The following is a 15,133-nucleotide window of genomic DNA, read 5'->3' as shown; positions in this document are numbered from 1 at the left end:
TCTGGCTTGCCAGTCCTCAGTCAAACTGTCCAACCCATGCTAGCATAGAAAGCAGACGTTAAATGATGATGATGATGATGATATATATGTGTGTGTGTGTATTTATATAATATGTTGATATATATGTATGTCTCTTAGTGTTTGTCCCACATCACCACTTGACAATAGGTGTCTGTTTGCTTATGTCTCCATAACTTAGTGGCTCAGCAAAAAAGAGACATATAGAATAAATATCAGGCTTAATAGTAATAAGTACTGGAGTTGTTATGTTCAACTGAACCTGTCAAAGTAGTGCCCCAGTATGGCCACAGTCCAGTGACTGAAACAAATAAAAGGTAAAAAGATAACACACACACACACAAGAATTTGCTGAAAAATTCAAAAGCTGACTAAGATACTCTCATGGAATGGGACCAAATGAGTTTTATTTTTCAGCATAATTCCTCTTATGATCCACACACTTCTTCCATCAGCATTGCAGTGCTTGGACCCCATTTGGGAAGAAGCTTCCATCCTGCTGGTAAAAAAGGTTACCAACAATAAATATGATGTCATCATCACTGCGATACTGGTTTCGAGCCAAGTGGTTTTTCATGTTGGGAATATATGAGAGTCAGATGGGGCCAAATCAAGAGAATAGAGAGGCTGATCAACCAGTTCAAAGCCAGTCATGCACAACTGCCATTAAAACCAAAAACTTGGCCACAGGATATGCTAATAGCATTGGCTTATTTGATTTATAGTCAATCACATGTCATTGATCACCCTGTAGTGAACACAATCAATGTTTCTGTTGGTGGTGGCAGTTGCAAGATGTCCAGGCCTTGGTTCATCTTCAAGGCTCTCTCTTCCCTGCCTACTTTTGCACTGTCGATAAAACTAACTGCATTGTTTCTTTCCTGGTAAACTGACATCTGACTGTTCAAAGAAGACTCCAAAAGTAACTAGAAGTGACTTCTCTTGAAGATGGACAAAATTTGGCATCATAGTTTTATCAAATACCTGCAGAAAAAGGGTCTAGCCCCCAAGGACATTCATGCTGACATGATTGCTACATTAGGGGATGATGCTCCAGCTTTGTCAACAGTGCAAAAGTGGGCAACTAAATTTTGAAGGGAAAAGGAAGACTTTATTTGACCAACAAGATGAAAGCTTCTTTACCACTGCAACCCAAGCACTGCAACACCGATAGAAGAAGTGTGTGGATCTTGATGGGGGTTATGTTGAAAAATAAACCTCATTTAAAATAAAGATTCATGTTTCTTCTGCAGCTACAGTTCATATATAATCAGTGCATTTATTTGATTGTTAATTAGTTAATTAACTTTTTTTATGCATTTGTTTTGCAAGATTCTTGATGTGAAAAGCACAAAAATACACACTCATAGATACATATACAACATATATTAGATTTGTTAGATAGAAACTGAAAAAGCTTGTTTTGTGTAGTGTGTATATATATATATATGTGTGTGTGTATATATATATATATATATATATATATATATATATATATATACTAGCAGAAATACCCGGCTTTGCCCGGGTTAAAGAGAATGAAATCTAAAAACGCCGTCAAGACTACGCAACCCTCAACTGTTAGTAGCTATGATACCATATTTCTACATTAATAACTCTCCAATCCATGCCAGCATGGAACATAGACATTAAGTGGAATGTCAGTCTCTCATCTAGGAGGGCCTTGAAATCAATGTTACCAACTGGGGACTATGTGTGTCGTAGTGATAATAAAAAGACCCAAAGGAGGTCTGCAACGAAATAATTTTACTCAACACTTTGCAAGTGAATCAGTGGAGGCAAAGATGCGTCTCATTTACTTGACAATTTATGCACCACATTGCAGAAATCACAATGAAAGTATATCTGAAAGGGTAGTCTTACACTGTTGTACCGTTGAATTACAAATAATGCTCATCTGTTATGTTAGGGTTAAAATTTCATCAACATCAAAAATATATGAATTTTCATGGGAGTTATGGCCGTTATACATAGAATATAATTTCCAAATTTCATAAAGATCCGTTCAGTACTTTTGACGTAGTTTTGGATAAGAAAACAAATGACTAATGTGTGTGATGGGTGTATATATGTATAGATATCTGTATGCATGTATATATATGTATATATGTGTACATATTACATGTACATCTATATATATATATATACATCTACACATGTGTATACATATACATGTATGCATATAGATCTATATCTATATATATATATATCTATGCATATACGTGTACATATACATCTCTTTCTCTCTCTTTCTCTCTCTCTGAAAGTATCTGTCATTACAGTATCGAAATGTGATTGTTTCAGTTAGTGGAATAACGTGTACATATACATCTATATGTATACATATACATCTCTCTTTCTCTCTCTCTCTGAAAGTATCTGTCATTACAGTATCGAAATGTGATTGTTTCAGTTAGAATAGTTTCATTTTTAAAGTGAAAGTATTTGACATGAGTGTTTTTGTTTCACTTTTGACACGTAATACTTAAATAGTGGAGGAGATATTATGTTGCTGTGGGCTCGAACTCTGCAAGAAGTTAAAATGTTTTTTGACTAAAACACAACTGGAACCCTAAGTAAGGCATCTGTAAAATTTGAATGAAATTGGTTGTGTAGTTCTCGAGTTTTAGGGATTCACACAGACAGACAGACAGACACACATTCTCATTTTTATATATATAGATAAAGGAATACCAAAAATGGGACAAGAACGCAAAACATCCAAACAGTTAGATGATCCAAAAAAGGGACAACAAAACATCCAGACAGACGAAACAAAAAAACAAGGACAGGTCATTCGGAGTTTTCTTTCTTCAGTCGAGTTCCAGATTATCTTTGCAATTTCTGCTGGTTATACTTTAGATTACTTCAATCTGGCCATGACCTAGATGCACCTACCATGACCTGTTTGGTTGCAACCACTGCAAGTTGAAAATGTCAATGCACAGCAGTGTAAGAAAGGAAAAAAACACCATTTTGAACTTCATGCAATAGAATTCTTAAATAATACAGTTCTCTTGCCTTTGGTGTGACAACATGAACAGGACTGAGTTTTCCATCTTTGAAAATGTTCAAATGGCCTCCAACTGTTTTTCCTTGCTTTCTCCTTTGCCATTCTTTGTTACTACTGTTCCACAAACATGAGTATTTCAGCATAAAGTAATGCTTTTGCAAAATCATCATTGATGCACAATGGAAAGAATTCTGTCAATGTTGTTCTCATATGTCATTCATTGACAGCCATATATATCCTCATTATTTCTGAGCAATATTCTTTGTTCATCTGGTAGATGAACTTGCAATCTCACTATTGCAGGAGCTCTTTCATGAATTGAAGATCCTAAAATGGATGCAACTGCCTCAGATGGTCCAATATACCTACCCATTAGATATCGACTAATTTCGTTATTGTTTATTGGTCATTTCCTTTCAGCATGTACTTGATGACATACTTAACTGACCTCACTGGTGAGGTGGCATTGGAATGCTCTTAAAAGAGTTTTGTTATAAGGTACAATCCATTTGTTGTTTGTTATCCCATTCTTAAGGGATTCAATTCCTCCCATTGCTACGAATCTTCATCTATAAAGAAAGAATCTCTCTGTCTGTTTTTCTGTCTTTTAATTAAGATTATAAAAATTAATATTTTATTTTAAATAAAATAATAATTTCCCCCTTTAAGAAAAAGAAAATAAGTAGCCATGATCCATAAAAATAAAGGGAGAATTTCTATCTTTCAAGTTCACAGCACTCTGAAAGTTGTATAAATGATTAAAGGTAGAAAAAAGAAAGTAAGAAAAAAGGATGGACAACGGTAGGTAGGTGCGGTGACTCTTTGAAGTGTTGATATTTTCAACTTGATTTTTTTTTCTTAAAGGGAGAAATGACTATTTTATTTGTAATCTTTATCTTAATCAAAGGGCAGGAAAACAGACAAACTTTGAGTTTTAGTATAATCTCATCTCTCTCTCTCTCTCTCTCTCTCTCTCTCTCTCTCTATATATATATATATATATATATATATATATATAATGCAAGAGAGTTAGGGGTTGAGGATTCAACCCACTAAGGGATAGTATCTATCCAATATACTGCTGGGAGGGTACCCAATTATTGTTACACTGGTGTTATACCAAGTGTAATAAGTGGGTGCGGGTAAAAGTGGGGTTATTTTACCCTAAATTTATATATCAATTAGAAAATGGAGGAGAATATGCTGTATCCATCGACTTGCAGACAGTGTATTCCGTTGAATTAATTAATTTATTTTGTAACTAAAATGACAAAAACTACAATATACAAATGCTTATGACATACCGTGTTATATTAACAATCAGGGTTACAAATATAAAGTACATTAGGAATTTGAGAATAAACAAAAACTTACAGCTGTTTCGGCCTAGCGTTGGCATGCCCCATTCTATCCGAATAGCTCCAGCGTGCTGGAGTAATTAGCAGAGGAAATGCTGAAATGGGGGTACATGCATGATTCGCTAGGCCTCTTCAGAGATTCACAAAAATTCAACACAAATATAAATTAAAAAATAAAAATAAAAATAAAATAGAAATAAAAATAAGAATACAGTAAAAATAAAAATGAAAAATGAAAATATAAAAATATAAGGCACATAAAAAGCCTACAAACAGTATATAAGATCATACAAATAGTTTTAGACACTCCAATACACATGTCTATGTCTGTGTACATAACTATACTTGGATATCAAAGGATTCAAAAGCATCTATAGATGAGTACAGGGCTACTCAATCAGAGCCTTGTGAGTGGTTTGTCAAAAAAAAAAAAGTTCCAGGCTTAAAGAGGAAAAAAAAAGTACTGGTGTTGACTCATTCGACCAAAACTCCTTCAAGGCGGTGCCCCAGCAAGGCTGCAGTCTGATGGTTGCAACAAGTAAAAGATAAAAGATGTATATAAGTTAATACACATCTAAAGCAGAGTATGTCTAACCTTTATCAATCCACTTGAAAAAGTAAAGAACAAAACTATTTTTAATACACCATATGCAAATTAACTTAAAAAATAAGATCTAATTACTCATTACAGATTACAGTATACTAGCAATGCATCCCAGCATTGCCCAAGTATAGAGAAACAAAAAGACTTGTACATCTGTTTTATTGATTATGTGACGTGAAGGCGTTTGACTGTGTCAAGCGTGAAGAGTTGGTGAGAATGTTGGAAGAACTCAAGATTGATGGGAATGATCTAAGAATGATTCGAAATTTGTATTGGGACCAGAAAGCAGCCATCAGAGTGCATGGAGAATTGGGCGACTGGATTAACATTCAGGAAGGCGTCCAGCAGGGTTGTATTTTGTCACCTGATTTATTCAACCTGTATAGTGAGAAAGCCCTAAGCAAGACCAAGACAATTGCAGGGTTACAACTGGGGGGAAGGAATTATAACAATCTGAGGTACACAGACGATGTGGCTTTGTTTGCAGACACAGAAGAGAAACTTCAGGGATTGATTAATATCGTGACTGAGGAGATTGGAAGGCTTGGACTGACGATTAGATGCCAGAAAACCTTCTCCAATGATCTGTACCAAGAAAGCACAAGTACCTGCATACCGCTTGACGGTGAATGGAACTGAGATAGAGCAGAAGGTCAGTTTCATATATCTGGGAAGTTGGATAACATCAGATGGAAGGTCAGATAAGGACATCAAGTGCAGAATTGGATTAACAAAGAAGGCTTTTATGGATACAAGGAGCATCTTTTGTGCAAAGAGAATTGGAATGAAAGTCAAGAAAAGACTATTGAAGTGCTACATCTGGTCGGTGCTAACGTATGGCTGTCAGTCTTGGACGATAAGCAAAGTCATGGAGAAGAGACTCAAAGCTGCAGAAATGTGGTTTTATAGCAAAATGCTTAGAATCTCGTGGGTACAAAGGGTGACAAATGTGGAAGTGTTCAAGAATATGAAGGTGAAGAGACAGTTGATGGATGTTATCAGAGAGAGAGACAGTGGAAATTTGTTGGTCATTTTCTCAGAGAGGATGACGGAAGGAGTATTACATGGTGGAGAATGAATTGGTGGGAAGGAGAGCGAGAGGAAAGCAGAGAATGAAGATGTTCAACTGGATGAAGAAGACATTGAACGTGAGAGCGAGAAAGACCTGGGTGATGTTGCTAGAGACAGAAATAAATGGAAGAGCTAGCCATGATTCGTCAAAGGCTTGAATATGCCATGACACAAGATATATATATTACACTATATTGCACAGTATTTCTGGGTCTCTGGAAGACCCGGATTTCTAGAAGCTGGATAATAGGTCTTGTGCCGTAGTTTTAATATAAAGAAGGGAAATAACTCTGGTTTTATATGCAAAACTATAACAGCTTTTGAAATGGTCTCCTCCTCCCCTCCGTCTCCAACCGGCTTTTTTTTTCAATTACTTAAGCGCTCACCATCTCTGAATCTTACTGTTTCTCACTCTCTTTGTATCCTGCATCCTCTCTTTCAATTTTAAACGTTTTTTTTTCTACCGTCGCACAATTTTCAATCAACGAAATTTATCATTAATATATAAAATATAGCAAAATTTAGATGAATGAATTAATTTGTAAATCATAATTATTATCACTTTGTTTTATTAATTGACACAAATGTGATCATTTTTTTTAAAAATCAAAAATAATGATTGCTTCTTATTTAAATATATTAAAAAAAAAGAGAGACTATGACAAAGAGTGATTACTTACTTTACTGTGTCGGTTTCTCGGTTTCGTAAAAACCTCATTTAATATACATAGATATAATATATACGGTTGCATATGTGTGTATGTATTTTATTGTGGATAGCTTAAGCGGTCGCCAGAAACCGGCTCAGTGTTGTGGAAGAAGGCGAAGGAGAAAGAAAGAGATTCTTTCAGTTTGTTACGGTTTTGGAAAGAAAGGTGTTGCAGGATCGAATGGCAAGAGAATAAAGAACTGAAAAAAGGAGAAAGAGAGAGAGAGTGTGGAAAGAAAAAGAGAAACGACAGAAGAAACAACTAGAAGAGCAACAGAGAATTAAATAAAAGGAATATATACATTAGCAACAACAAATCTGAGACATTTAATAACAATTGGATTTTGGATATACAAGAGAAAGGTGGGAAGCAAAAATATATAATATATCAGATACATACTTACACACACGCACAGATATATATAAATAATAGGCTCCTATCTATCTATCTATCTATCTATCTAGCTATTTTATACGCTCTCATAAATTTACGTAATCACTATACTTGTTCAAAAATTTTAATTATATATTTGAAGAACACATTTCGTTGTAAGAGCAGTATCTTTTTTTTTCTTTATCTTTCATTATACTTTCATATATACAATATATATATATATATATATATATATATATATATATATATATATATATATATATATATATTAAATAATGTCAGAAAAATGTTATAAAATTTTTTGGGTACATAAATATTGTTATATATATATATAACATCGCAGAAATATCTTGTTTACAGAAGGTGGAAACATGTACGGGACACTGACGGCACATTTGAAACGAATCAAGGTTCCTTCGACTGGGGATAAAGTTTATAAAGACGAATGTGCTTACTCATTCGACACACCGGTAAGTAACGAAAACTAATCGACCCTCTTAACTACGCACACGCTCACATCCATCTATCCATCTTTCAAGCTTTGCATTAAACTCTGTAGTATATATGTATTTTGGTCATGTATATATATTCTCTCTCACCCGCCTTTATATATAGACACACATACACACACACGTGTGTGTATAAGCATGTATATATGTGTGTATGCGTGAATATGTGTGTGTATAGATGTGTATATCTATCTATCTATCTATCTATCTATATATATTAGCGTTTTCATGTGCGAATGGGAGAAAGAATACTCATATACAGTCGAGGGGTATTTATTCGAATTTGATGATTCATTACGTAGTTACTCCGAGTCTCTCCTTCGTTCAGATAACAAAATAATAGCTTTGTCATCTATCTATCTATTATATGTGTGTGTTCGTGTGGTTTGTACCTTTTTGTAAAATACTAATTAATAATCGAATATATACGCACACGCATACATACATACACACATATAAATATATCAGTGTGTATATACTCACATTCGTTTGTATAATGCTAATATGAAATGTTCACGGATGTATATGCGGACGAATTCGATATATATATATACATATATATATATATATATACATATATATATATATATATATATATATATATATATATATATATATATACACACACACACATAACATGCCACTAGCATATGTTTAGCCAATATAACATATTTGTACGGTTTCCGGCTAATTAATTCGTGCACACCGTACATACATGTATTGTGGCTGTATGTATAGGTCTTTGCAAATGTTTTATATTATAAACTAACTACAAAGGTTTTGCAGTGTTGAACAAGAGACTTAACTCTCACTACTTCATCAAAGCCTAGAGGTGCTGGTCGTGGTGTGGGGAGACATCTACAAGTTAATCGAAAAATATAACAGCAAAACCAAGTGAGGGAGCAGACTCTACGAGGTTTCTGGTCATCCCCCAAAATTAGCAGCCAAATTTACCCAAATCGTTACCGTCTTATACACATACAGACCGACACACACTAGATAGTGTAGTCCTCGATATGCATGGTCACAGTTGGAAACATCTTTGATTATAGATCTGCTTGATCAGAGTTGATATAGGACTTCATATACTTTTTAGTATATTCTAGAATCCTTACATTACATAGATCTTCGTCTTCATTTAACAACTCGTGTATGTGTGTATTTATATTTACATACAAGTATATGGCATGATATCGATTTAGTTATGCAATATATATATATATATATATATATATATATATATATATATATATATCGTTGATTGGTGTCTTCTGGCAGATCAGTGATCGAAGGCGTCCCATGCTGGACCACTCTGCCTTTTTTTTTTTTTTTTTTTCGAACATGTTCTTTCTAGAAGATGTGTTTTTTTTTAAATGCTAGGGTGGTATTTAGTATGTGTTTGTGTCTGTGTTTATACATGTTGTGTGTGTGTGTGTTTCTATGTAGGAAAGCTAAAAGCTGAGTCACTGACTCAGTTGTTTATCTCTCAGTCAGCTCGCCCTGATTGAGCAGAATTATGTTTAGACATTCCGACCGTGACCTCTCATCTTGTTTCAGTTTTATTTATAGAAATGTCACTACGTTTATAGAAGGTATGCAAGTCTCAGTTGCATTTATTTCCCCTTTGAATACATACTGTGTGTATCACCATCAGCGCTTTAACGTCTACTTTTCCATGCTTGCACGGGTCAGACGAGAGAATGTCAAGTTAGGGTTTATAACGGCCGGATGCTCTTCCTGTCGCCACTCCCACCTGTTTCCAAGTGAGGTAATAATCTTTCAGTCTATGAAACAACAAACAGCCCAGACATGGTTATGTGGAGAACTGGAAACAAATGAAACTAAGACGAACCTTTTTTGTTTCCAGACGCGCACGTGAAACACATGGGAAGAAATACAAAATCACTCTCATAACTACGTGCGCGCGCGCGTATACATATATGTGTACAGGGGTTGGACAAAATAATGGAAACATCTTAAAATTTCAAACAAATTTATTTTAATATGGGGTAGGACTGCCTTTGGCAGTAATTACAGCTTGAATTCTACTAGGTATGGACTCGTACAAAGTTTGAGTTGTTTCCAGAGGAATTTTTGTCCATTCTTCAGCCAAGAGAGTCTCCAGTTCTTGAAGTTATGATGGTGGAGGATATCATCTTCTTACTTGTTCTTCTAAAATGCACCATAAATGTTGAATAATATTGAGATCTGGGGACTGTGGTGGCCAGATAAGATGTTCAACTTCACTAGAATGTTCCTTGTGCCATTCAGTAACAACTTTAGCTGTGTGAATTAGGGCATTATCATCCTGTAAGATTGCGTTTCCCTCTGGAAACAGTTCTGCAACCATAGGATGAATTTGATCAGATAAAATGCTTAAATAGTCTTGGACTATTAATTCTACCATGAAGGGAGACCGTTGGGCTGGCGGATTTCCAAGATATAGCCCCCCCCCCCGATCATCACAGATCTTCCTACATGTTTAACTGTTGGAAGAAGGCAGTCTGGGTCAAATGCTTCTTTTGGCTGTCTCCACATGTATACTCGGCTGGTGGTTGGAAATAAGGTAAAGGATGACTCGTCCAAGAAAGTAACCATCTTCCACTTCTCTAGGGACCAATTCTGTAGGTTTTTACTCAACTCTAAACACTTTGCAACGTTTGTTTTTGTAAGTAGTGGTTTTCTGATTGCATTCCTCCTGTGAAATCCGGCTTTGTGCCGCTCCTGGGTTCTCAAGGTGGTCATTAAGCTCTGCAGTAATTTTGGGAGCTGTACTTTTGTGATCCTTTCTAACAATTCGCATGAGAGTCCGATGGTCCCTATCTGAAAATTTTGGTTTTCTTCTAGAGTTTTGTTTTGAGGAGGAGGTTTTTCCCTCTTTCTCAAAGGCTATCATTACTTTTGAGACAGTACTTCTTGATACACCAAACATTTCGGCTGTTTTCATTATGCTAGTGCCTTGCCATACTAGCACTAACAATTTGACCTTTTTGAAAGTCCGATAGATCTGTCATTTTAATGAATTTTAATTACCTTTTTCTGATGATATTTGAAAAGAAACAGCAATTTTAGCAAAACATATTAAGCAACACTAATAATAAATTAAAAAACATAAAAATAAACAAGCTTTTGACAGTTTTATAGATATTTCAAAATTATGATGCTAGGTGTTTCCATTATTTTGTCCAACCCCTGTATATATATATGTGTATTTGTGTGTGTATATATGTGTGTGTATGTGTGTGTATATATATGTGTGTGTATACGTGTGTGTGTGTGTATACGTGTGTGTGTATATATATATATATATATATATAAATATAAAGAAAAAGGAGGCAGTCAGAATTTATTTGTGCTTTCGTTCATCATCATCATCATCATCGTCGTTCAACGTCCAACCAAATTCTTCAAGGAAAATTGAACCCAAATATTTTGGTTCAGTTTTTCTTGAAGAATTCGGTTACTTAAATGAAAGCACTAATAAAGAATTATTCAAAATTCTGACTGCCTCCTTTCTCTTAATATACAATATCTGTACACCACTTCAAACACCCTATACACACACACACACACACATCAATCAATTAATCATCTTCATTATTTTAATGTTCAATTTCCATGCTTGCATGGGTCAGACAGATTTTATTGAGGCAAGTTTTTATATGACTGGATGCCCTTCCTGTTACCAACCCTTGTTTGTTTCCAAGCTTGATAGTATTTTCCTCATGACCAGACATGTTCTTGCAAAATATTAGAAATAAACGACACTGCTTATATGACAGTGCCACTCATTTACAACTATCATGTGATGTCAAGACAGGGATACACACACACAACAGACTTCTTTTAGTTTCTGTCAATCAAAGTGTCCATTTTTGCAAGGTAGAATGGGTTTGGGAAGTTGTTTGTAGTGTAAAACAAAGTGAAAATGTATTGAGAGAAAAATGAGACATTAGAGAAATCAGATGTAGTGTGCAAGAGAGAAAACAACCCTAGTTTGGACATGTGATGTGTATGAATGGGGGAAGTTGGGTGAAGAAGTACCTATCACTTAAAGTAGATGGAGCTTGTGAAGAAGAGCTTAAGATGTTGAACTTGATGGAGGAAATGACAAGAGATCAAAATGATTGAAAATTTGCTATGCTTGGGAAGACCCATTCATCATGGCAAGTGCGAGGTCCTAAAAAGCATTGTGTTTATGCTGTACTAGTTTGGCCCTGCTCCTGCACTCAGTATTCTCCCATCAGGTCATCCCTCCATCACTCTTCCTATTATGGCGCTACTCAGTTACTGTAGTCATTTGAGAGCAGAATTCACAGATACTTCATACTCCTTTTCTGCTACCAGTTACCTTCTTTACCCCACTGAAACTATTTTCATTTAACCTTCAGCATTCAAACTGGTCATATCTGGCCTGAATATTTTACCTGTTTTATGTTACATCCATCCTACAATGTTGCTCTCAGAATAAGCAATCACATCATTGAAATCTCAGTGAATATACATTAGAGTTACTAGAGTATTCTAAATGCTAAACTCCATCCCTCATTATTACCCCGCTCAACTCTATTTTCCACCATCATCCCCTGTCTGTGCCTTTATATCTCTTCCTCTCCTCTGAGCAACAATCTTAGATCTGCCATATCTCATCTTAACATCTCTCATATCAGCCATCTTTCTCAACACCCTCTCATATCTACTGTTGATGTTCCCCACCACACTGTTGTTGCTTAACTCATGGTTGCCATCTTTATGTCACTGTACATCCCTCTCCTCACTCTCTTACTGTACACCCCTTTCCCCCTCGCTCTTAGACCTTGCACATCATCTCCCTATTTTTTTTATCTATCTACAAGCTTATGATACTGTTGCTTTTCTCCCTTCCTGTGCTGTTGTCGCTTTCTCCTTCCTGAATCACATCTTTCTTTGTCACTTTTCACTCTCCATACCAATGTATACCATCGACCACAACTTCACCCTTGTTTGTCACTCACTGTATTCACCTCTACTCCATCCCTAACCATCTGTCACTCTCCTTTCACATTTTTATGAAATTACCAAACCTCTCTTTCTCTCTTGATCCTCTGTCCATATTTTCTTTTTTACTCACCTTGAATCTGTGCTCTGACTTCATTGTCACTGTCTTTCTTTTCTTTCCAGCTATTCCCACCCATCCTTATATAATCCTTTTAGCACAGGGCCTGAAATTTTGGGTAAGAGGGGCCAGTCGATCACATCAACCACAATGTTCAACTGGCACTTATTTCATCAGCCCCAAATGGATAAAAGGCAAGTTTTGACTGTGGCAGAATTTGAACTTAGAACTTGAGGACAAATGAAATGCTGCTAAGCATTTTGTCTTGCATGCTAATGATTCTGTCAGCTAGCTACCTTTCATCCTTTTATAATTACAAGGCAGCACATATCTCCTATGCAAGACACCTGGTCTTGTCCCAATGTCATCCTTTAATCTTTCAACACCTGGCATAAAGTCACCTCCTGCTTTTCCAAGTACACTCTTACTCAGTTGAAGGGGCTTTTTCCTATTCCTTTCTTTACTCTAGCTTACAAGTTATTTAGTGACTTCACTGGTACTGGTGAAAAAAAGCACCCAGAAGTACTGTAAAGAGGTTGGCATTAGGAAGGACCTAGAAACCGTGCTAAAGCTGATATCAGAGCTTGATGTAGTCTTGTAGCTCGTAGGGTCCTGTCAAACTATCCAACCCATGTCAGCATGAAAAACAGCTGTTAAATAATAATAATAATAATTATTCAGGTAATGACAGTCACGGAGAGGGTCATAGCCCAACTAATTAAGGAGAGATTCAGTTTAGATGAGAGGCTGTTTGGGTTTGTGTCAGGGAAAAGCACCACTGATGCTATATTTCTGGTAAGACAGCTGCAGGAGAAATACCTAACCAAAGATAAACCTCTGTACTTGGCTTTCATTGACATGGTGAAAGCCTTTGACAGGGTTTCCTGATCCCTTATCTGGTGGTCAATGTGGAAACTAGGGATAGATGAGTGGTTTGTAAGAGCTGTACAAGCCATGTACAGGGATGCTGTCAGTAAGGTGAGGGTTGGCAACAAGTATAGTGAAGATTTCTGGGTGGGGGTAGGGGTCCACCAAGGATCAGTTCTTAGCCCCCTCTTATTCATCATAGTCCTCCAGGCAATAACAGAGGAATTCAAGACAGGCTGGCCCTGGGAGCTTCTCTTTGCTGATGACTTTGCTCTAATAGCTGAGTCACTATAAGAACTAGAGAAATTTCAGGTGTGGAAGCAAGGTCTAGAATTGAAGGGCCTTAGAGTCAACCTAGCTAAAACCAAAGTCCTAATAAGTAGGAAGGTAGACAAATCACAAATCCCTTCAGGTAGATGGTCATGCTTGATCTGTAGAAAAGGTGTAACTAGAAACTCCATAAGATATACCTGGTGTAATTTATGGACACATAAGAGGTGCAGCAATATCAAAAGAAGGCTAACTGGGAAGATAGTTTTTGTATGTGGCAAATGCTCAGGATCAATAAACACTGAAAATGTGCAGAAAACAGTTTCCGTCACATGCCAACGGGAAAAACTAGAAGTAGTTGATAGCTTCCGTTACCTTGGTGACCAAGTCAGTAGTGGGAGTGGATGCTCTGAGAGTTTAGCTGCTAGAATAAGAATAGCCTGGGCAAAGTTCAGAGAGCTCCTACCTCTGCTGGTGACAAAGGGCCTCTCGCTCAGAGTAAAAGGTAGACTGTATGAAGCATGTATGCGAACAGCTATACTACATGGCAGTGAAACATGGGCTGTAACTGCTGAGGATATGCGTAAGCTTGCAAGGAATGAAGCTAGTATGCTCCACTTGATGTGTCATGTCAGTGTACATACACCACAGAGGGTAAGCACCCTGAGAGAAAAGTTGGACATAAGAAGCATCAGATGTGGTGTGCAAGAGAGACGATTGCGCTGGTATGGACATGTGGCGAGAATGGATGAGGACAGCTGTGTGAAAAAGTGTTACACCCTAGCAGTAGAGGGAACCTGTGGAAGAGTTTGACCCAGGAAGACCTGGGATGAGGTGGTGAAGCATGACCTTCGAAAATTGGGATTCATGGAGGCAATGACAAGTGACCGAGACCTTTGAAGATATGCTGTGCTTGAGAAGACCCGGCAAGCCAAGGGAGACCGTAACCGTGGCCTATACCAGTGCAGCATAACCGGCCCATTTAAGAGTACCCTTCAATCATTGGGCAATAAACTGCGCTTGCGAAGTCCTGTTGAGTCAAGTGAAGTCATTGTCATGGCTGATGACAGTGTTGCCTGATTGACACCTGTGCCAGTGGCACATAAAAAGCACCATTTGAGCATGGTTGTTGCCAGTCCCGCCTGACTGGCTCCTATGCCGATGGCACGTAAAAAGCACTATTCTAGTGTGGTCAATGTCAGTA

General features: G+C 36.7%; 1 protein-coding gene across 1 annotated transcript in view; it reads left to right on the top strand.

The window, feature by feature from the left end:
* Positions 1 to 6,472: 6,472 nt before the first annotated feature.
* LOC106871526 (ubiquitin carboxyl-terminal hydrolase 5) overlaps positions 6,473 to 15,133 on the top strand; it is a 77,193-nt gene continuing 68,532 nt past the window's right edge. Inside the window, exons 1-2 of the mRNA XM_089341451.1 lie at positions 6,473 to 7,157; positions 7,549 to 7,658. Of these exons, the coding sequence (XP_089197577.1) occupies positions 7,560 to 7,658 (99 nt within the window). The 5' untranslated portion in view covers positions 6,473 to 7,157; positions 7,549 to 7,559. The remainder of the gene's footprint in view (positions 7,158 to 7,548; positions 7,659 to 15,133) is intronic.

The sequence above is a fragment of the Octopus bimaculoides genome, chromosome 24, assembly GCF_046866305.1.
Source record: "Octopus bimaculoides isolate indiv1 chromosome 24, ASM4686630v1, whole genome shotgun sequence".
Lineage (NCBI taxonomy): Eukaryota > Metazoa > Mollusca > Cephalopoda > Octopoda > Octopodidae > Octopus > Octopus bimaculoides.
The sequence above is the reverse complement of the archived record's forward strand: the minus strand, read 5'-3'. Positions and strand labels throughout refer to the sequence as shown.